The sequence below is a fragment of the Gossypium arboreum genome, chromosome 4 (genome assembly GCF_025698485.1).
Source record: "Gossypium arboreum isolate Shixiya-1 chromosome 4, ASM2569848v2, whole genome shotgun sequence".
Taxonomy (NCBI): Eukaryota; Viridiplantae; Streptophyta; class Magnoliopsida; order Malvales; family Malvaceae; genus Gossypium; species Gossypium arboreum.
The window spans coordinates 493,554-515,781 of record NC_069073.1 but is presented as its reverse complement, the minus strand read 5'-3'; the positions used below and the strand labels follow the sequence as shown (position 1 = coordinate 515,781).

At 31.7% G+C, this 22,228-nt stretch overlaps 1 protein-coding gene and 1 non-coding gene across 2 annotated transcripts; one reads left to right on the top strand and one right to left on the bottom strand.

Annotated features, from left to right (window-relative positions):
- Nucleotides 1-3,556: 3,556 nt before the first annotated feature.
- TRNAE-UUC (transfer RNA glutamic acid (anticodon UUC)) lies at nt 3,557-3,628 on the top strand. The gene has a single exon. It is a non-coding gene; the product is annotated as a tRNA-Glu (tRNA).
- Nucleotides 3,629-4,680: 1,052 nt separating this feature from the next.
- LOC108460999 (histone-lysine N-methyltransferase ATX4-like) lies at nt 4,681-14,809 on the bottom strand. The gene is made up of 23 exons (XM_017760745.2): nt 12,898-14,809; nt 12,737-12,792; nt 12,440-12,653; nt 11,925-12,053; nt 11,762-11,830; nt 11,594-11,662; nt 11,397-11,488; nt 11,132-11,224; nt 10,534-10,669; nt 10,046-10,151; nt 9,850-9,949; nt 9,306-9,430; nt 8,881-9,026; nt 8,199-8,303; nt 7,608-7,672; nt 7,314-7,509; nt 6,837-6,923; nt 6,661-6,717; nt 6,477-6,566; nt 5,683-5,769; nt 5,373-5,447; nt 5,187-5,287; nt 4,681-5,097 (listed from the first exon to the last, which is right to left on the bottom strand). The coding sequence occupies exons 1-23, from the start codon at nt 13,861-13,863 to the stop codon at nt 5,007-5,009; spliced, it is 3,255 nt and encodes a 1,084-aa protein (XP_017616234.1). The 5' UTR covers nt 13,864-14,809; the 3' UTR covers nt 4,681-5,006.
- Between the last annotated feature and the right edge of the window lie 7,419 nt (nt 14,810-22,228).

Genomic DNA, 22,228 nt, shown 5'->3' with positions numbered 1-22,228 from the left:
TATGTAGTTAAATAATTTTATACTTCGTTTACTAGTTAAATAATCGGTTCATATAAACGCAACATTGAGTATAAATAATAGGATTTGTTAACTCAACTCAACTTGATTCGAACTTTTTTGACTCGATTCGATCTGATTCGAAAAAAATTCAAATTGAGTTTAGTTGCTAAAATAGAATTTGTCAACTCAACTGACTCGAAATTTTTTGACTCGATTCGACTCGACTCGATTGAATACTCACCACTACCTATAGTTACATATAGTTGAAAAGAATTCACTATTCATGTACAAAATAATTATTGTTATTCTATTAATAAATTATTATAACATTATTTTTTCAACATTGATTTCATTATAGGTTCTTATAATATTTACTTTTTTTGATTCAATGCTCAGAACTATCTATAGTCCCTCCTCAACCCGAAAGATAATACATTTTAGCGCACTTAAACTCATATTTTCCTACACTGGTAATAATACCGATACTAATCGAACTAATACTCAATCGAATATTATAATATTGAATGTACGAATATGGATGGAAAAAGAAAGAAAAGACATAGGTAATGGCTCCATTGACATTTCAAGTTGAAGCTGGATTACGAAATTCCTTACATTACTTTCATCGACGAATAAAGAAGTAAAAGTAAAAGCTTCTGTCTCCTACACCATATTTTGTAAGCTCCGTTTAATTAATTATTTCATCACATTCAAGGTCAATAACAACAATGCATAAGTTGTCTTACCATTATTTATTTAATTAATAAGCCCTTCACATTCGATCGCTATATTTTAGAGTAAATATTAATCACGAGTTTTAAAGTTATTTTATATTTTTAATCATTGATTAAGGTCTTACGCTTATTATCGGTGAATTGGGTTTTATTTTATTAATTCATTTTAATATTTAATAAATAATTATTAATTAGTTGTATATTAATATTTTCATTAATTATTTGGTGGTCCTTGTGTTGCTTGGTTTACGTGACACAAATCAAATTCAATGGGGAATCACCAAAATACATTGTTTTTTCCTTTTATTTGTTCTATTTAATTATTCGTCGCTTGGCTTTTGGGGCCTTATTAAATAATTTATGTAAATAAAAATAAAAATATTTAGTGAAAAGATAAAATTTGTTGAACAAATTCAAGCTATTTTTTAACTCCATTCGATTGATTTATATCTGTTTGTGGGTTAAGTAATTCAACCCCTATTTTTGGACTGGTACTCTAATTGATTCTTAGTTCAACCAGTAGGTTTAATTTTGAAAATGACTAATTTGGATCAATAAAAGAATTTTTTCGATCTCATCAAATCGAACAAGCAAGAGATGAATTTAAAAATAGAATTATCTCTAGCGTTTTGATTTTGGGAGGGCGAATTTCGAGCATTTCTTTCTTTGTCTGACATTATAAAAGAAGAAGAAAGAAAAACATAGAATAAAACAAATAAAGAGTGAAATAATGTAAAATAATAAAAAAAGAAATACAAGAATTAATTTTTAAAGTGTATAGGACGTGGCGGTTTTTATTTGTCTGAATTTTTTATGGATATAATATTTTGGTATAAAATGAGTAACGAGAGAATAGTTTATGTACATCTTGTGACAAAAAAATTTAGGCAAAGGTATAGCTTAGGTTCTAATTTGTGGGTTAAATATTTTTTTTAAAAATAAACTTTACAATTTGATTAATTGTTGAACTAATAGAAGACCAACTTGAAATAAAAAATTAATTTAAGTACCACTTATGACAAAAAAAATAGATATTAATTTGTGGGTTAAACCTTTATATATTCTTAAAAGAATTGTCTGAAACAAAATTATAAATTTTAGATAAAAATAAAAAGATATATAATGTAGGTAATTTTGACAAATATGCCAATTGAATCTTGACTCGATTGGCATAGACATTATTACTAATACAGAAGAATATAGGTTCGAATACATTAAAATACATGATTTTCCTATTTAGTAGTTGAGATTTGATCATGCATCCTAATTTCATGAAGAAAGACAACAGACTTTTATTTTTTTCAACAAAACCAAATTAAATACGAGTTGTTTAAAAATAGAAAAGAGACGAAAGACTTTTTATGGTCCAAAAGGGTAAATACACATGCAGATATTAAGAGTAATTTTGAGGTGTGAGCTAATTCCACCATGTGTTTGTTTTAATGTCAAAACGATGATGAGAGATGTGTTAAAAAGGGTCCCAACTCCGAAAGGATGTTAGCCAGTTGCCATCCATCTTGGAGGATGGGAGGAAAAGAAAAAGACAGTTCCATGATTGGTGGTCCCACGTTAATTAAAAGTCTCACTTGCATGTTTTTAGATTTAGAGTCTTACTTCATTATTTTAGGGTTTTTTTCTCTTAATTGATAACGTTCTGTTCACTGTTAAAGAAATAAAAAAGAAGCTCTCTTTATTATTGAAGAAAATAATTTTTATATTTTAATTTTATTTTTTATGATTTAGTTATTGAAATCTAAATTTTACTAGTCTATAATTTAATTCTTCATAAACAAATTTTCTTATTCTAGAGTTTAGTCCAAAACCTCATTTTGTACAGTTTTGCAAAATAGTTCATTTTCTAAAATTTCTAGATTTTATAATTTAGTCTTTACAACTAAAATTGTCAAAATTTCCAAAAATTAGTCTTTGATTTTTGAAGAGTTAAACTTTCATATTCTATTTTTCAAAATTGTAAATCCTCAAATAATGTAAATTAGTCCTAAAACTCAAGTTTTGAAATCTTTAGAATTTAACCCTATAGTTTTAAAATTTACTATTTTATGCTCAACTTTCAAATTTTCATATTCCATAATCATATAATTAATTACTACATCAATGTTTCAAATTTCACTACTCAAACCCTTAGAATTGAAAAATTACAAATTTTACAATTTGATCCTTATTTCAATTTTTTATCAAATTAAATCATTTTTCAACTTACTCATCCAAATAATATTCAAAATAAATATTTACCACTTTCAACTTAATTAAACGTATATTTATATTCCTAATGTATGGAATTAACAATTAAACTTAATTAAGTAAATTAATATTAATTAAAACTAAAACATTATTAATTAAAATATAAATAAGCTTTGTAAAATAAAGTCAATTAAATAATAAAAGATAAAAAAATATCAAATATATTTTATTTAATTAAAAAATACTTTTATGAAAGTACAAAAGTTAAAAGATAATTATATTACTTTAGCACTATATATTTGTTGTCAACTCATCTAACAAATAGGAACATTCATGTGAGGGTAGGAAACATAAAAAGTAAAGGAAAGTTGGCAGTTTGAATAAGTTAAAAGGGACCTTGGCAATACTCTTTCACATACTCATTTTTTAGTACGATTGAGTTTGGGTTGGTTTTTAAGCTCGTTTTTTAATATAATTGTGTGTTTTTTTTTTTTTGTTCTTTTCTGAAATTCTTTGTAATTTTTAAAATTTGATATTTATGTTGTGTTGTTAAATAATAGAAAATGATGAATTTAACAAGGAAATTTTTTGGTTATCTTTTTAGTAACATCGACAGCCAATCCATTGTCGTCCAGTGGTTAGGATATCTGGCTTTCACCCAGGAGACCCGGGTTCAATTCCCGGCAATGGAAAAAAAATAAATTTTCTTTTTAGTAGTTAGTAATTGGGCTAACAGACCAGACTCAATTATTATAAGATAATTATTAACTAACCGGACTTTTTTTTTTCTTAATTATTATAAGATAACTATAAAATTACTGTTTCGAACTCTTTACTATATTTGCTTTTGAGATTTAGTATTTATATTTTAATTTGACATAATTTAATCATCTATTTTGTAATAACATTAGTTAGTTCAAATATTTAATATTCTTAATTATTTCGATTAAAATGATTATGTGAATTTCTCTAAAAATATTTTTCTAACACAAATATATATTTCAGCATAAAGTTAGAATGAATATTTTAAGAAAGAATTCGACCTCAACATTTTGACCATAATAATTAATAGTACCAACTATTTTGATATTATGTAGAGGAACCATAATCATAATTTGATCTAAAATAATATATGCTTAATACAATCATTTGTAATTTGATTTGATAAAATGCTTAGTAACATCACCTTAATATAGTATAAATAAATAAGGTTGGATCGTACTAAAAGGTTAGATCGCACTAATATATTCTCAGCTTCATAACTTCATTTATAAATGAATTTGAAATCATTCATACTTCAAAAAGTACATAGAAAAAGAGATCTTAAAAATATTAATTATATAGATCCAGATGAAAATAAACTTGATCAATGACCAACATATAATAAGAAGAAAATTATGCTAAGTATTAGAGAAAGAATAACCTAATAAATATGGAACACTAGAACAGTTAAATAAAGTTGCATATGGTGTTTTTTTTTTTTTTTTTGTTATTCAATAAGTAATCATACTATTAACTAATTTTTGGACTAACATATACATATAATGATTTATTATTTTAATTTTCGAAAGACATAAATATAAATTCCATTAAATAATTTTTTTTATTTTTAAACTAAGTTAACATCTGATTTTTTTTAAACTAACCATAAACTCTCAAAACTTCAAACTAACTAAATGAAAAAATATTACATGTTTATTCACATTTGAACTCATAACTTTTAAATTGCTGTGTGCGAAACAAGTTTAGAGTCAATCCAAATTGTTTATTATTATTAAAGAAAAAACATATATTTTAAAAAATGGGTTAGCATTCAACAATATGGCGAAAGTAAGCATCAACAAAATATACACAAGTGCTTGAACAGCAACTGGGAAATCTCTGGTTTAATTAAACATAAAATCTGTTATTAAAAAAGAAGGAAAGAAAGATACATTTTCATTTTTTTTTTTGGGCAAAAATTTGAGAATTGGGTGTATATGTAATGACAGAGATTCTCCTTTGCTATGGGGAATTGAGTTAGCGGTCCTTGCGGGGAAACAATTGATGCTACGCTGAGTATATATACTACTAATTCATGAATTTTCGACAATTTGGAGCCTTACACAGACAGGGAACTTTGAATTCCTCTGGTTCATCAGGATCAAACAAGTAGTCATACCTGCCAAAGTGTTAACCAAGCATTAAAAAAAATTAACCAATAATCACTATACACCTGCAAGAGAGCAAGAGAGTATGTGGGATAGATACGTTAGCTCATCTCCGGCAGACACATTAGTCTTGGCGATAAGAACAATCCGACTCTCATCATCACCCACACTCATAATCCTCGCATAGCAGTTAGGCATGCACTGCAAGAGTGATATAGATTATAACGCAGTAAAAGAGCAAAAAGATTCAACTCTAGGCTAGTGAAAGCAAAAGAAAGTGATTTACCGAATGATTGATTAATCGTGCTATGTTCCCTTTGTCAGTGGCATCCACCACTACTTCTTCACTTATCTTGAATAACTGCAACATATGTTGTTCCCACAATTCAGTCTCAAGAATAACATAGGTGCAAAGAGCTAAGGTACAAGTGATCGGAGGAACTAACACTTCTAAACGCTTCAAAATAATAAACTTGGTAGCATTCAGCACCAGAGTTGCGAAAGATTTTCAACTCAAATATTTTGGACTAACCTAAACCCATTTGCATGAAAATTAGTAGAAACATTTCCCAACTGTACAAAGAAAATCATCTTACATAGCAGTCCTTTCCTTCTATTCTGTAGCGTGCTTCTCTTAGATCGGCAATACTTCTCCTCACTTGTTCCCCACGGTATTCAAGAACCTGAAAAAAAAAAAAAAAGAAAAGCTTCACTGCCATGTAAATACATATTTCCGTTTTCAGACAACCAGAAAATGCTAATGTTCCCATTGTTCAAAAATACAAGGTTTGCAGGGATTCTCTACAGTGTAAAATGTCACTGCCCAATACCAAGTTGTCCAGGATCCTGTTTGAATGATTTAGTTGCTATCTGAAGATATGTTGTGTCCGGCAATTTTAATTAGAATCCCATTCCACATGCAAGATAAAAACAGAATCGCAAACATTATTTTAAGCTTTAATCTAATTACTATGATACCCACTTTACTCACATGGCTTATTTTGGGAGAACAGGAAAAATTTTTGTTTAGTTTGAAGCAGTCTTATTTTTTACAACAGTTTTACTCATCTTTCTAATTTCAAGTTAAAATTTGTACTAACCATTCTTTATTTTATGTCTAACTATTGTAATACATATGTAATAAATAACCTTAATCCTTATATTACATGAGTAACCAAACGAGTCATTAAGGTTCTTTATATCAGTTATCAATAAACTCTTGAAATCAGAAACCCAATGCAACCAAAACAGAATGAGGCATATGTAAGTCCATCCACAAGTCCGTGGACCTTTGTATAATGAATTTATAAGGGGAACCCTAGACAATAGCTATCAAAACCCTGAGGAATTAAAAAAAATTGAGCAAAAACAAATTTTTCATTAATAATACCATTTCCCCTTCTTGAATATTTCTACGGGCAAAGAGACCCCACCCATGTATACCAGATCTACCGAAGCAAACTCGATCATTTTCAGTTCTCTGCATGTATTATATGCACGCATTATTTAGCAAACTGATCAGAATATTAAGTGCTTAGAAGAAAAAAATAAAAATAAAAAGAAAAGAGATTTGCCTGCAAGTGGTAGAGTCGATCCCTGAAAGATGAAAAACCTGTAGGCTCTTCAACCATCTGTTAAATGAAATGATCAATCATGGATATTAACAAAGGATTTATTTCTATTGGAATTCAAATTCAAAGGGCTAAAACTGTAAACAAACTCATAGATTTTAGGAAGGAGAAAAATTTACCCTGAACGTATTCAAACTCTGTATAGTGCTTAAAGGATGATGGCAAGGTCTCATTAATCGGTGGGCAACAGCTTCCTCTTCAGTTCTCTAAGTAAAGAAAAAATATTAATGAGATCAAAATAATACAGTGAGAGAACTTGAGAAGCTTGAACCATTTTTCTGGCTGTGGTTCAGAAATGAATACATAAAGCAACAGTGAGGGAAAAGATTGACTTGGAAAAGAAGCAAAATCTGATGCTTCCTTTTCCTTCCTCCTCTTTTTCCATTTACATTAAAAACAGAAGGCAGCCTTAAAAGTTTTGAATCCTAAACCACCAGTTTTCAAAATCATTCCACTAGGAAAGGAAGAGGAGGGGAATCATCTTGGCAAAAACTCAGACAACTACACAGCCCAAGAATATACCAGGAATGAAATCAGGCAAACCGATACCCCCAAGATAAAATGCATGAACATTTCAAACTTTCTTGTAAGTTTACCTTTCTATTATTGTTTGATCTTTTGAAGACCCGGCACCTAGCAGCAGAAAACGGCTCAACATCAGTAGTTTCTACAGTTGGAACCTCTTCAATTTTCACTCTTTTTGAAGAAATTAGCCTTGATCCACTCTTCTTCTTGCCAGAGAAGACCCCTAGAGGGGTTTGTATGATTAAAACAGTGTCTGGATTTGGAGCACTTCACAAAATTGAAACAAGTACAAAAACAAGAACCAAAGATTAGCATATAAGAAATTGCTCAAAAAGAGAAACTCAGCAGATATACTTAAAGCATACCGGTGATATGCACAATATGACACCTTTTTTGTTATTTGTCTGCCATTTTTCTCCAAGCAATGCAACTGCAATTTAAACAGAACAGAAGAAGCTATGAAGTGATAGCAAGTGATCAACTCGATGATCTTGACAAGTTAAATCCCAAGTACATCCACATGAAAACAGAACAGACTCAATATACTAATTGAGCGGAATTTTGACAATACCTATCTATGTAAATAAACATAATTTTATAGGTTTTTCAAGTTCTCTCTCTATGATTATTGTTTTATGTAATGAATTTGAAATTCTAATGTGAACTTGTGAAGTTTTTGAAATTCTAAGGCTTGATCCAAAACCAGCTAGATCTTGTACAAACTTGCTAAACTATTGATTTGCACCAAAAAGGATTTAAATCTTGATTTGTAAACGTGAAATATCTTTTCTTCTATGGCATGAATGGACGAGATAGCTTAGACATACATAAACATTAGAATGATATCATAGAATCAAAGGAAATTCAAGGTAGATGCCAAACAGGGAGCATATTACGTTGATTAAAGAAAATGACACTGCAAGTATTAGGTGGAAAATCAGCTAAAAGTAACTTACCTCCATGCAGTAACCAGCTCTTGATGCACACATGGCATGGTAATATGTTGAACACTTGCAACATTTTGTGCAAGAACCATGGATTTGCTTGCAAATAACACAAATCTGTAGTTCATGTAAACAAGTCATATTCACAAGTTTATGTTAATGAATAGCAATCAGATAAGAAATCCGTCTCCATGCCCAAAAACGAAAACAAAACAGAACCACAATACAAATAGTTACAAATAGCTGGGATGTTTTAGCAGATTTAACACTGATATACATATATATATATATAAAGATCTAGTCAATTTACGCCAAAAAAAGATTATACTTTCAGAGGACCCCTTCTCAAGCATGCATATGTGGTATAGGAATGCAAAAGATTGTTCACTCTACCAACAAATTTTATATAAAGAAATGGTAGAAAAAATTGCAAAAATATCTCATAAAATAGATTGATGGTAATATTATTTACTCAATTGGTTAAAGTCTCTGCCAAAAGGAAAACCCTGAGTTCCAGGTTCTGATGACTATTTAATGAATATGAACTAAAACTTCTGCACAACAATAAATCCTTCAGTTTCTTGAGATGCAGCAGTCCCAACCACCACGCCAAGTGTGAAACAAGGAGCTATCAACTTGCCTAAGATCATGCTCTAAAAAGAAATGAATATGGGTATTTATTATCTTAATATACCTTCACAAAGGAATCTGATGGAATGCTCAAGATTCCAAGAGCAGGTTCCATCTTTTCATCACTTGCAAAAGATACTTCAGGTTGAAACCAAGCACAAGTAACATGAACCCACAATGTTTCAATATCAGTTGGCTTCAAAGCACCTCCTAAAATGGGGGAAAACCGCATAAGTTAATAATAATCAACAGAGACTACATTGAACAAAAACAGGTATGGAAACTAGCTGCTAGATTGCAATTAAACCACCTGATGGTAAGAACTAAAGCATAAGAAGCTCTAAAAATAAGTTTGGAAATGCATATCTAAGAGAGTTGAAGGAAATACGCAATTATCCACACAAACATCACTTTTCACAAGAAGTGAAACAGGGAGCCTGATCCAGCTGGAACCAAAAGACAAGAAATGGAGATATCTACAGATTATACCTTTGACTGGACAAAGGCAACATTCTCGAGTAACTTCAGGAGTTTCGCAGGCTTTACAAACCCATGAAGTGAAATCCCGAACATTTCTTGCTCCATAACATTCTTGATGCACGGCAATTTGACATCTGATTAGAAGAAAATCAACTTTATAATAAATATGATTTGCTCTGCCGTAAATACCAACAAAGAAATATTATTTTGTCTACTAAGCATGGGATTAGAACTCAAATAATGATAATAACTGGATGTTGGAACTCAAATGCCATTCACTGCCCATAAATATGAAGCTGAAAATGGACAATCAAAAGCTAGGACAGATCTTACAGTCATAACAAGGAGATATAAAAGCATGGAAAAGATCAGCATTATACTTTTGACATTTCATTACCTTAAGATCAATGTTATTTTAGAAGCAGGAGACTGCTTTTTAACTGTCAATTATATGTCAGAAAAAAAGACAGTTATAAGGAACCAGAACTCAATGCCTTTATACAACAATTTATTTAAGCACACCAAAAGGGAAAAAAACAGTACTTGAAACTACCTGTTGCAAATAATAATTTTGTTGTAATCCCAATCTTCAACCCATCTGCATACAGCACATCGTTCAGTTGTCCACTTAGCACGAACCGGTTCATATTTTTCTGTCACAACAAATGTAATAACTACCATAACCCCACACCCATAAATGAAAAAAGTAAGCACACATGAAATTACTATTTCAACGCCAACAAGAATACCCTGCAAAAAGGCAAGCAACTTCTGCTTCCTCTCTCGTAGTGATGGTCGTTTAGGAGGCTTAGCAGAGGAGGTAGCATTTGCATGGTACTCTGCTAACTGAAGCATCTGCAAGTTTAGACATGAAGCTATCAATATATAATTTGGAAGGATGTACAAACAAAGCCCAAAAAGATAACAAAAGGAAAATAATGACACATCTTTCTGGGAAGTAGACTCCTTTATTAGTAGAGGTATAAAAAGTATGACGTAAAAGTTTCAGAACTTGGGGCCAGCATTTTCCCTTCCAGAATAAAGTTCAGCTTAAAGTCCACCAAAAGTTTCTTTCTTATGTGAAATAGAATAGAATGGAATGCCATCTTCTACACGGATCTCAGTTATGTGGAATCCACTTTTCTAAATTTTTTCTACATCCAAAGACATGGAGTACGAGGACAGATAAGAAATGTAGAACTGAAAGGAAAAAGAAGGGTCCAAAGGTTGCACAAACCCATTGTTCTAATGGCAGCAAGGAACCTTTCACCTTCACGCTAACCCTCCAATTTCTTTCTCTGGAACCAGTGTGTCTTTCCCACTCACTAAGAGCTTGCTTCTCAGAGCCACAGGACCCGCACTTGCAAACAACTCTAGAATAGAAGATATCATAATCAATAAAGACTCCTAGTCAAAATTCAGAATGGCAAATTCTTTTTCACAGGTAGAACTAGTTAAACACTCAAATAAAATTCGCATAGGGCATTTTGACGTTATTGTATGACAATAAAATTAAGCATTTTTTGTCCTAGTTTAGATAAAGATCCCAGTTCAGAGGACTGTAAAGTTACTTGTTATGAAATGTACAATTTAAATGAAGTAGCAATCTCAAATTTGCTTGAATGGAATCACTGACTATTAAATGGAAATGGTATCATTTCAAATGCATTCAGAAAATAAAATTCTAACAACACATTGCTATTGAACAATTTGTAAAACAGACCAAAGACATCCATGCAGGCTGAAGAATTTAAAATATATATTTGTATATATATGTCATTCCAAGATGGGAAAAGAAAACAGAAATTTATTCACTAATAATAGAATTTTCTTACAAGTGGAGGCTTGGGTAATATATGCCTTCAACACCACAGCAGACAATGGTAACCTTATTAGGGAGAAGTAGTTGACTGTTGTTATTCTTGGATCTGCATTAAAGGTTTTAAAAGCATTAGGCACACAGAGGTGAAGAAAAAAGGATCAGTCAGAATGCCTTGAAATAATTTTCCGATACATATAGTACTTCTAGCAGTAACACTGCCCTAGTCCAAATACACTCACACAGAAACAAATATTGGTTTCAAAATAGAATAGACTTACTTAGTTTTTGGCTGCCACTTCTCTGAATTGGATAATTCGAAGTTGAACTTTGCTTTGCAAGCAGGACAGTAATAGTCAGTGCCCCCCAGATCCTAGAGAAGCAAATTTGACTTGATTAGGGAAATCCAAACTTCATTCATTGGCTTCACTAGGTCAAAATAAATAATGAATTACAATAAACAGTATGACATATGAACCTTAAAGTGACGGCTGGAAATTTTGTCACACTCTGCATGCACCCAAACCTTACAACCATCACATCGCACCTAACTCAGTGTAAATGAGCAATAAATTAGTATTAAAAATAAATCTGCTCAATAGCAGCAAGAAAAGAAATCAAAACTCAAGTTTCTATGTTGCCTTACCCAACTCCCACTGTTTGATTGATTCCAAATTTTCTTGCAAATGCCACAATAATGTTTAGATTTTGTTAACTGCAATAAAAATGCATATGGTTCTGAAAAGTACCAAAAGGAAAAAAAACAGTGGAAACATAATTTAAGAAGCAGAAAAGGTGTAGCCACAAACCCTAGCACATGTTTTACACAGGAATTGGCCTCCAGGAGTTGATGCTTTCATTTTCTTTCCCATTTTAAATGGAAGCGTCATGCCACAGCTTTCACAAAATCTTGCATCCTTACATATCCCAAACAAGCCCTGCAAATATTACATTCAATAGACTTTGAAGACTAGAAGGAACAACTTCAACCCTGCACCTTAACCTATATGACCCAATTGTTTTAGACAAATATATAAAAATAAGTTATTGAAATTTATTTTTATGCAAACTAAGTCAAACAATAAGGAGCTCAAAATTGTTCTAAACACTAGTACCAAAAGAGAGAGAACTAAGGTTACACTAAAGCTAAGATGCAAACGGATTCCCCAAGACAAGATACAAACAAATAGCCTTTCTTTCCTGAGAGTGGCTGGAATTCCAAAAGTTAAGGTAAGTGAAGGCCTTTGAAATGTCATAAAATTTGTTCCCAAAGAAAAAAGATAAGAAGTAAACAAAGCCTGAACTTTTTTACACAGCAACTTGCCTGGTTAGGAAGGCAATAGCCCAGATCCTGGTTTGACCCAGTAGCCTCCTGACCCCATCTAAGAACAGATTCATCATAAGCTGGATTCCCAGCTGCGATGTTTATATCGTCCATCAACTTCTCAGTAAATCCCTCTTCTGCCAGAAGAGCTTCTTCCATTGCCAACTGGAAATCGCTAGGCTTGCACCTAGCCAATTCAGGCTGCTCGTGGAACCTACACTAAGCAGACTCTACCTAAGCACATACCAGCTACACAATAAAAAATCAATTGCCTCAAGAAAAAAACGATCTACAGACCTGTCGAGAAAGTCTGCAAATGGGAAAATCATTCCCCGCCTGACCCATGCATAATCCTGTCCAATATCATTTAAAGTAACATACTTAATGAAAATCGCACAAGTAAACAACTTCCCAAACATAAACTGATAAACAAGCTCTAATTATAAAGTAACCAGTACCCTCTGATTCTCATTTCCAGAATGTCCGAAGAACATCACACAAGCTGCCTCAGGGATACAAGACCTCAAAACCAGCTCAGGAGCTTGTGTCATTGGATCAATAACAATAGCTGGCCAACACGGTTCCCTCTTCCCTGGCCTTGCCCACACTATATCCCCCGAATAGAAATCCTCTGGCCCATACAACCCATCTTCCTTCTCACCATTCTCCCTTGAAGCTTGGCCCTGGGCTGTTAAATCAACAATGAGAACCCCATTCGCTTTCTTCTCATACTCTCCAACTAACTGCTCATGCACTGAAGTTAAGGAACTCCGGAAACTTGAGTACTTCCCAATACCAGAAGACCTACCATACCCTGCTTCTCTGTCATCTTCCTCACACAATGTAGTATATTTTCTCCCTTTATAACCATTGTTTTCCTTGTTTCGCTGGTTTTTCACGTTTTGCTTACAATTTTTAGATGATTTAAAACTGAACTTATCCTTTTTACATTCAAAATCATCGTCATCTTCATCTTCATCGAAACTATGATCATGTAAGCTAGTTTTACTTTCTTTCTTCCAACTCTCAATAACAGAGTCGTTAAACCGCGAAGGAAGTACCTGAACTCGCCCTCTCGATGTCCTCACCAACGGAGGCCGAGCAATCTCCACCGTTCGGTTCTTGGGCTTGGACGAATCTGAGCGTTTGGATTTAGACTCCACTTCATCAGGAGAGCACGAGACTTCGGTGTTCCACGAAGCAGCGAAACCCTTCTCAAGCTCTCCGGAGGCTATAATATAGTGGAGACTGACCGGAATTATGCCTGCGGCGACATCTCCGAGGAGAGTCAAAGGATAATAATAGTTGATTTTTCGCTTCTTGCGAGTTGTACCCGAGTTATCTTCATCTTCACCAACAGAGTCGCCGAGTTTGCATCGTTTTAGACTCGGCATTTGGGATTTCAGATTGCGCTTGATTATCATATTTTCTCTAATCAATCAATCCTTTCTCATAAAAAAAAACACCTCTCAGTTCTTCGTTCTTCCAATTTCGAAACGCTTAAACCAAACTGGATTTTCACATAAAAAGCTTAATTCCCAAAACACCCATAAACCCTAATTGCAAACTCAATTTTCCACCAACAAAGCAAACAATTAGACCACCACCATTTCTTTCCTTTCTCTTTTCCTTCTATGTAAACAGAGGAACCGAAGAAAAGACAAAGAAGAGAAATTGAACGAGAAACCGATGCGAAATTGGAAGAGAAAAAGAAGAGTGGGTCGAGTTGGATGGAATAGAGATCTGTTTCGATCAAGCTTTCTCTCTCCAACTGCTGCAGAGTATAGAGAAAGAAAGAGACAACATATAATATTAAATTAAACTAAATTCCCCTAAACCATTATATTTTAAGATAAATAAAAAAATAAAGCTTGAAGCAAATTTCTTTTTCTCCCTTGAAAATTTTCTTTTCTCTAAGAAAGCTGAAATAGGGAGAGAGAAAAGAAGGAGAGGCCGTCGTTATCTATGTTTTCAAAGTGTGGGCTGGTGAGGATGGATCGTTAATAATGTGAGACAACAATTGTTTTTTCTTCATATTTTAGATTTTCATGTTACGGTTCAGTAGAGGGGATTTTCCAAGAATGTTGGAACTTTACTGTAATTTCTACTTGTTAAAGGAATTTTGTGGGGAAGTCCCGGAATTGTTGGCAAATTTTTGAATATGGCGCTCCATAAGAGAAGCTATTGATTCTGTTCCATTTGTTTTTGGAAGAATGGCTTAATTTGTACTTTATGCTATTTATTTATGTAAAAACTAATATGGGTCACAGCTACCCATTGACTCATCTTCAAGATGAGACTTGGGTTGATGGGATGCCCTGTCTTCCACCAATTTGCAGGGCAACAGAAAGTGTACAAATGGAGGTTTCACCCTTTTTTTACTACTTTGGTGCCAATAGCATATTTAAGTTCCAGGACTTGTGGCATGAAGTTCCCAACCCTGCAGTTTCCAAACAGGACCATGGTTTTACTTTTTTCTTTTGTTTCTCATATAATCAAAGAGCAGACCTCGGTGTGACTCAGACATGCATTTTGCAAAACAAACATGAACATGGTTTATGTCGCTCCTTACTAAACTAAATCATTTCTTTCGCCATGCCTGTCACACCTGCTTTCCTCCGAGCAGACTCCAAGAGCTGCAAGTGTCTGAAATAAACCCACTCGCTTCGAGCCTCAAGCGAGAGGCTATGCCATACGCTCGAGGGCAATGTCCCTCGTCATCAATTCTAAAATATATTTATATAATATATAGAAATTATATTTGAAAACCAGATATTCACAACATACAATAAATATTAAATATGCATTGTATTAAAATAAAAAATTAGATTAAATTATGAGTGAAATAAAATTTGAACATATAAATACATAAGATAAATAATAGTAAATGCACTATAATTATTTATCACGGTTTTATTATCAATCGTGAGTTAATATTGAGTTGGTGTCACACACTAACTCAATTAACAATATTTCTTTTAATATATACAATTACGGATATAATAATTAGTGCATATTAAAATAACAATGTATAAATTATATTAAAATGAAACTTTAATTGAATAGTAAATTTAAAATTTTACTAATGTAATTGGTATATGTTTAAATCTCACTATTTACATATTTTATTTGATTTTATTAAAACGAAAAAATTAAAATATTCTCAAATAGTATAACTTATTTTAATTCGGAAAGACATTTTATAATTTTCTAATGAAATTGATGACCCAATTTAAAGTGACAGTAAATAATATAGATATAATATAAATATAACTATTAAACCTTAAAATAAAATATATAAGTGTTTACTTGCAAATTCAGTCCTAATAATGTCCTTAAAGAAATGTCTTTCAAAATAATAATAACAACTTTTAGCATTCATGCCCAAATTCTCAAGTGGTCCACATTTTAACTTGTTCTCCCACCAATTAGACAGAAAATAATAAATTAAGTATCAAAATTAGTATTAAGCACACAATTACCAAATCATTACATAATTAAGCTCCACAACGACAATTTATGCTAAATTGCCAATACACTAAAATTGAACAAAATTCACATAATTCACATGTCATACAATTAATGGTCAAATTAGTCAACTAATAATTTTCATTAACGGAAGAGACCAAGTGATTTTTTTAATCATTAGGGTTCAATTGGGTGCACTTTTTTCATAAGGGCTCAATTGAATTTTTATTTTTATTGAGATTTTTTACCCTTTACCCTTTTATTAATTTTTATTTTATTTAATATTTTTGTAAATTTTAATAGTGTTTTTATAAATTTATAAAATTTTAATTTTTAAAAGAAATTATTTTTTACAATTAAAAAAATTAAGTCTAAAATCAACTTGAACAAAGAGTTGTGTAGGTTCATTCTAGTAAAAATGTTTAAATAAAAATTTTTATTTTAATTTTTTTAATTCTTTATTTTTTTCTAGCATGGCAACTAATTTAGTATTGCCACATCAACAACTATCACAAATATAGAGTGCCGCATTAGCATTGTAATAGTAAAAGAAGAAAATCGTTAATCAAAAGGCTTTTGATGTAATTTGAGAGTTTAAAAGACTTAATTGAGTACCTTTTTATGGAGGGACTTAATTGATTTTTTCCACGAAATTCAAGTGCTTATTTACTCCTTTTGCCTTTTCCATATCTAATCTATCAATTACACTCAAAATGTATATTCTTTCCAACTTTTTATTTTCATATTTTCATATTTTACACTAAAATGTATATTCTTTCCAACTTTTTAATTTTACTTGTAATTAATAGATTAATTAAAATTTCTAGTAATATATAAAACACATTATTTATACGTAATGTTTTTTTTAATAAACGTATAATTGCAAATTATTTATACATATGTCAAAGTGTAACTTTCAGCTCTGCTAGTAACGAAACACACTCACAAATAATTGGTTGATGAAATTGTAATATTTTTATACTTGAATGACTAAATCAGAAATTTGTTCACAATCATTTATTTATTTAAAAAAACATTATGTCTATTAGGGTTCAAGTCAAAAAAATTGGGCAGCCGAAATTTAATTATATAATTTTATGATTATAAAAATATAATTTTATTATTTTAATAGTTTATATCTTTATAATTTTTAGAAAATTAAATTAAATTTTATTATTTTTAAAGAATAAAATATAATTTTATTATTATTAATTTAAAATTTTAAAATTATAAATAAATTAAATAAAAAATTCTATTTATAGAATCTAATCCCAATCAGTCCTTAGATCTGCCCTCGTAACTGATGTGTACATGTATTTACTTTTGTGTCATTATAGGAAAATCCAGACCTTTTTTTCATGATACAAGAGTGGCTCTGGAAAGTGATTGGCAGCCATTTTAGTCCACAAAGAAGTTGATTAGACATGTCAATGAGCTCATGCTGGAATACAAAAACATTTTGGCACTTCAACTTTGTGCTCTTTTGTCATCAACCCATTTAAGGAAAGGCCAACTTTTAGTTGAAATTATCTATTTTTGTTTTTATTAGGTTTAACCATTTATATTATATATATTTTATTAGAATTAATACTTAGATTATACTATCAATACTCAAATCATCTTTAGAATATTACATCGGTTAAAAATATTTTATGGTATAACTTGATAAGGATAAGGTAATTTTTTCTTCTTCTTTTTTCTGTTAAAAATAAATAGAAGTAAACTTCTAATTACACAATTTTACTGAGAGTTTGTCCTTATTCCAGACTGTTAAATATCATTCTCTAGTAAAGCTCGAACACATTTAGGTGGCTCACCAAAATAATACTTCACATTCAAAGCTCTAGTCGATATATTTGCTATGAAGTTCGCAACCTTGTCTTGCTCCCTCAACACATGCCAAAATTTAACTTGCCATGCCCTCAAAATCATAGTATGTATAAGTCGAACTTCTGAAAGATTACTATCAACCACATACCCATTGCTAACCACATCGATCAAAATAGGGCAATGCCTTTTAATCTTATTGATAAACCTCAAGGGTATACATAATATTTATATAGTAGTAGTCTGGTAAGAATAAGAAAGATATATAATATATTCCTAAATATACGCCTAAATATACAATAATATACAATATATTTAGGTATTCCTAAAAGATAATATCCCATAATAATATCTTAACACCCTCCTCAAGTTGGAGCATACAGATTATAAATGCCCAACTTGCTGAAAATGTATTCAAATTGTAGTTTACCAAATGTCTTTGTAAAAATATCAACCAATTGAATGAAGGTCGAACTATAAGAAGGTGCAATCAACCCATCCTGGATTGTATCCCTAACAAAGTGATAATCCAATTCAATATGTTTAGTACGCTCGTGAAATACAAGATTTTGTGCAATATGCAACGCAAATTGACTATCGCAAAATAAAGGAATAACTTTAGAATGATGAACATCTAAGCTCAATAGCAAGGCCTTCAGCTACTTGAGCTCACAGTCACAAAAGTCACAGGCCTATACTTAGCCTCAGCGGAAGACAGAGACATAGTATGTTATTTCTTAGTTTTCTAGGAAATTGGAGATTGTCCTAGAAAGACAAGTTAGCCAGTAAGCGAACGTCTGGTTAACAGACAAGCAACCCAATTCGAATCACACCACCCCTTTAAAGACAAATCACTATCAAATCTCAATAGAATCCCTTGGCCAAAAGACTTTTCAAGTACTGGACAACACGCAGAGTCACGTCCCAATGCTCCTGCCTCAACTCATGCATAAATTGAGATAAAATATGAATCGAGTATGCTAAATCAAGTCTGTTCACTGCCAAATAAATCAAACGAACCATTAACCATCTGTACGACTTAGGATCAATCAAAATCGCCCGTGTAGCATGCATCAGTCTATGATTTTGCTCTATTGGAGATCCTGTGGGCTTTGCTGCCAAAAAACTCGTCTTTGAAATAATATCATGTGCGTATTTCCTTTGATAAAGAAATATACCCAAAGAACTACGAGCTACTTCTATCCTCAAAAAACATTTCAAAACTCCAAGATCTTTCATATGGAAGCAAGAACTGGTATACCCTTTAAAGGTTTTCAAAACAGCGAAATCATCTCCAGAAATAAGTAAATCATCAACATAAACTAGCACACTAATGTGTATAGATCCCTTAGTGTATGTAAAGAGAGAATAATCAGAATATGATTGAAGAAATCCATACCCTTTTAGTGAACCAACACTGATGAACCTGTTTTAACCCATACGAAGACTTGAACAAACGATAAACCATTCCAAGCTTATCAGGGGCAAAACCTGAAGGATCTTTTCATCAAGATCACCATACAAAAAGGCATTATGTACATCTATGTGATGTAACTTCTAATTTTTCGAAGTTGCAATAGCTAAAGAAGCACGGACAATCACCATTTTTTGCCACAGGAGCAAAATTTTCATTATATTTAATACCTTCTACCTGGTGATTACAAAAAAAAAAAACGATCTTTCAGTCTTTCAATACTTTCATCTAAGTTATATTAAATCTTATACACCCATTTACCACCCAAAGCTTTCTTTTCGGGAGGAAGTGTCTCTATAGACTAAGTGCCATTATCCTTCAGAGCATGAATCTCATTTTGCATAGCATTATGCCATCCTGCATCCTTCACAGTCTTTTTAAAAGACTGTGGCTTGACCACTACCGTAATAGCTGCAAGAAAATTTTGGTGTTTCACAGTAAATTTGTCACAATCAACATAATGCGTTATAGGAAATAAAGTACTTAAGGAAGACTCTAAAGCAGGTTATACGAGAGATGAACTTTTCTTTATGACAGTATGAGTGAAAAAATCTCGAAGCTTCATTGAGCGAAATTTCTCCTATGCCTTCGTTTCAATTCAGGTGCATCATAATAAATTTGCTAAATTGAACAGTTACCTGATGTTGGAAATAATTACAATGGTTCACACTCAAATACAAAAGTTCTAACCTTGAGGCTTGGCTTCAAGGTTGCCCACTATATGCATGTTATACTTGAGGAAAAAAATCCTCATTGGCTTGGCAAATTCTAATTTAGTCCCTTTCTGGTGCCTCGTAACCCAATATATCTAAAAGCATAACAAAAAGATAAATAAGTTTGGATAAACTTAATAAGTTATTAATGTAGCGTATTCACTTAATCTATTAATATGATTGGTCTTCATTAGTCTGGTCTTCTAATTGACTTCACTTGAACAATGATAGTCCATGCATTTTCCTGGTGTAAACTTGTGAACTTTTGATTTGGCTCAACTTATAATTTGGTAAATTTTCTCCATTGACATAAGCCTCTATTTTCATCGCTCGTACAGTAGAATCTCTTACAAGATGATATCACTTACCCATTCGTCTTGGTTCCATACAAGACAAATCATCACTAAATTTATTTTGAAAGTTGATCATATGCAACTTATCTTAGTTGATAATACCGTTGCGGTAAACTAATTCCTGAGAATTAGTGCATGAAGTTTCACATTTGGAGAACTTTTATGTAAGGACTCAAACATGGTGACTTCACGCATGTGGTTTCATAATGGTGCAAACTTATATGCAGATTCATACATGCGGACTCTTTCTTACATAGTAGTCTTCAAAGTCTCGTGTATAAAATATAGTCATTTTCAGACTCTTGCTTAACAGATAATTACTGCCAACTCTCGCTTGAGAAATAGACCATATGTCATTCGAAATCTAATCCATACGAACTCTTACCTAGAAGAAAATCCATACAAACTCGTTCTTGAAAGTAATTTAAGTGGACTCTTACCTGGATGAAGATCCATACAAACTCGTACTTGAAAGATAATTCATGTAGACTCTTACATGTAAATTCCTAGATTCGAACTCATACATACAACATATAATCTTGTCATGAATCTTAAAGGATAAGTCTAACAAACTGTTATAACTCGCATATGCTATGACCATAGGACTTGCTTTCATACATAAGGCTTAAACCATTAAACTTTGCAAAGTCTCTTACTTGCATAGAATCTTTGTAGGGCTTTTATTTACTTGTGCGCATATATCTCTATACAGCCCAACCGAACTTCCACAAAGCCAAAATATTATACATATGTATATTTTTTTTACAATTCGTCCAAACTTCCGCAAAGCCAAATATCATGAAACACTTCAATTTTTATTATCAACCTTACGTACTTCCTTACTTTGTGTATCATTCATTTCCCATATTAGCACATATCAAATAGTCAACAATTCTTACAATAAGTTAAACATACATTTTACATGCACAAACATAATATTCTTACATTTCACTAAGTCTCTCATTCACATTTCAGCCATTGAACCTTTCAACAAAATAACATAATCAACAATATATTGCCTAGTACAACTCATCAACAATAACAAGCTTATGCATGCAACCAGACATGCATTTGTACAACAACACAACATGCATCAACATTTTGGCAAACATATCACAATATAACAACCCTTATCATCAGCAAAATACCAAAACAACTTAACTTGGCAACACGATATTGAAAACACATAAAACAACTAATGAAGATTTTGAGTTCAGAACTTACCGACAATTTGCCTCAAAACCGTAGCACCTAGAGCAGCTCAATGATCCCTTGTCGTTTGGTTTTGTTCTATCCAGTTCCCTAACTTTACGTTTTATTAGGCTAATTTGTTGTTCATTCCTAGCATGCAGCTCGATTCATCATTTTTTCTTCTCTTAATCGAAATATCTAGAGAAAAATGATAGTTGTAAAGAATTTGAAAGAAAGAAAGAAATTTGTTCATTGGCTTCCTTTTTTCTCTTAAATACCCACTCTCATACTGAACGGTCATCACTTTCCATCCAACCACCAACCTATAATTTTAATAACAAAATTTTAAAGATAACTCTTTTATTTTCTTTTTTAACCGGCCCTCCAAAAAATCCAAATTCATACTAATGCCCTTAATGATCTAAGTTTATCACAATTTCATACATAATTTATACAATGGAGTAATTTAGAAAGCTTTGAAATGTCAAAAGATTGAGATTTCAATTTGACTAAATCTTTAGTCTGAAATTAGGGTGTGATAGAAGGAGTGCCATAAAAACCCCATAAATCATAATGAGCTAACTCAAAAATATGAATGGCTTTCTGTTCACTAATTGGAAAAATTTTTCTAGTTTGCTTAGCACGATGACAAATTTTACATACTTTATTCAAATGATCTCTATAGTTACTAACATAGGTAGTAACTTTAATACTTTCTTAGAAGGGTGACCCAATCTTCTATGCCAAAGTTCCAAAGAGCATA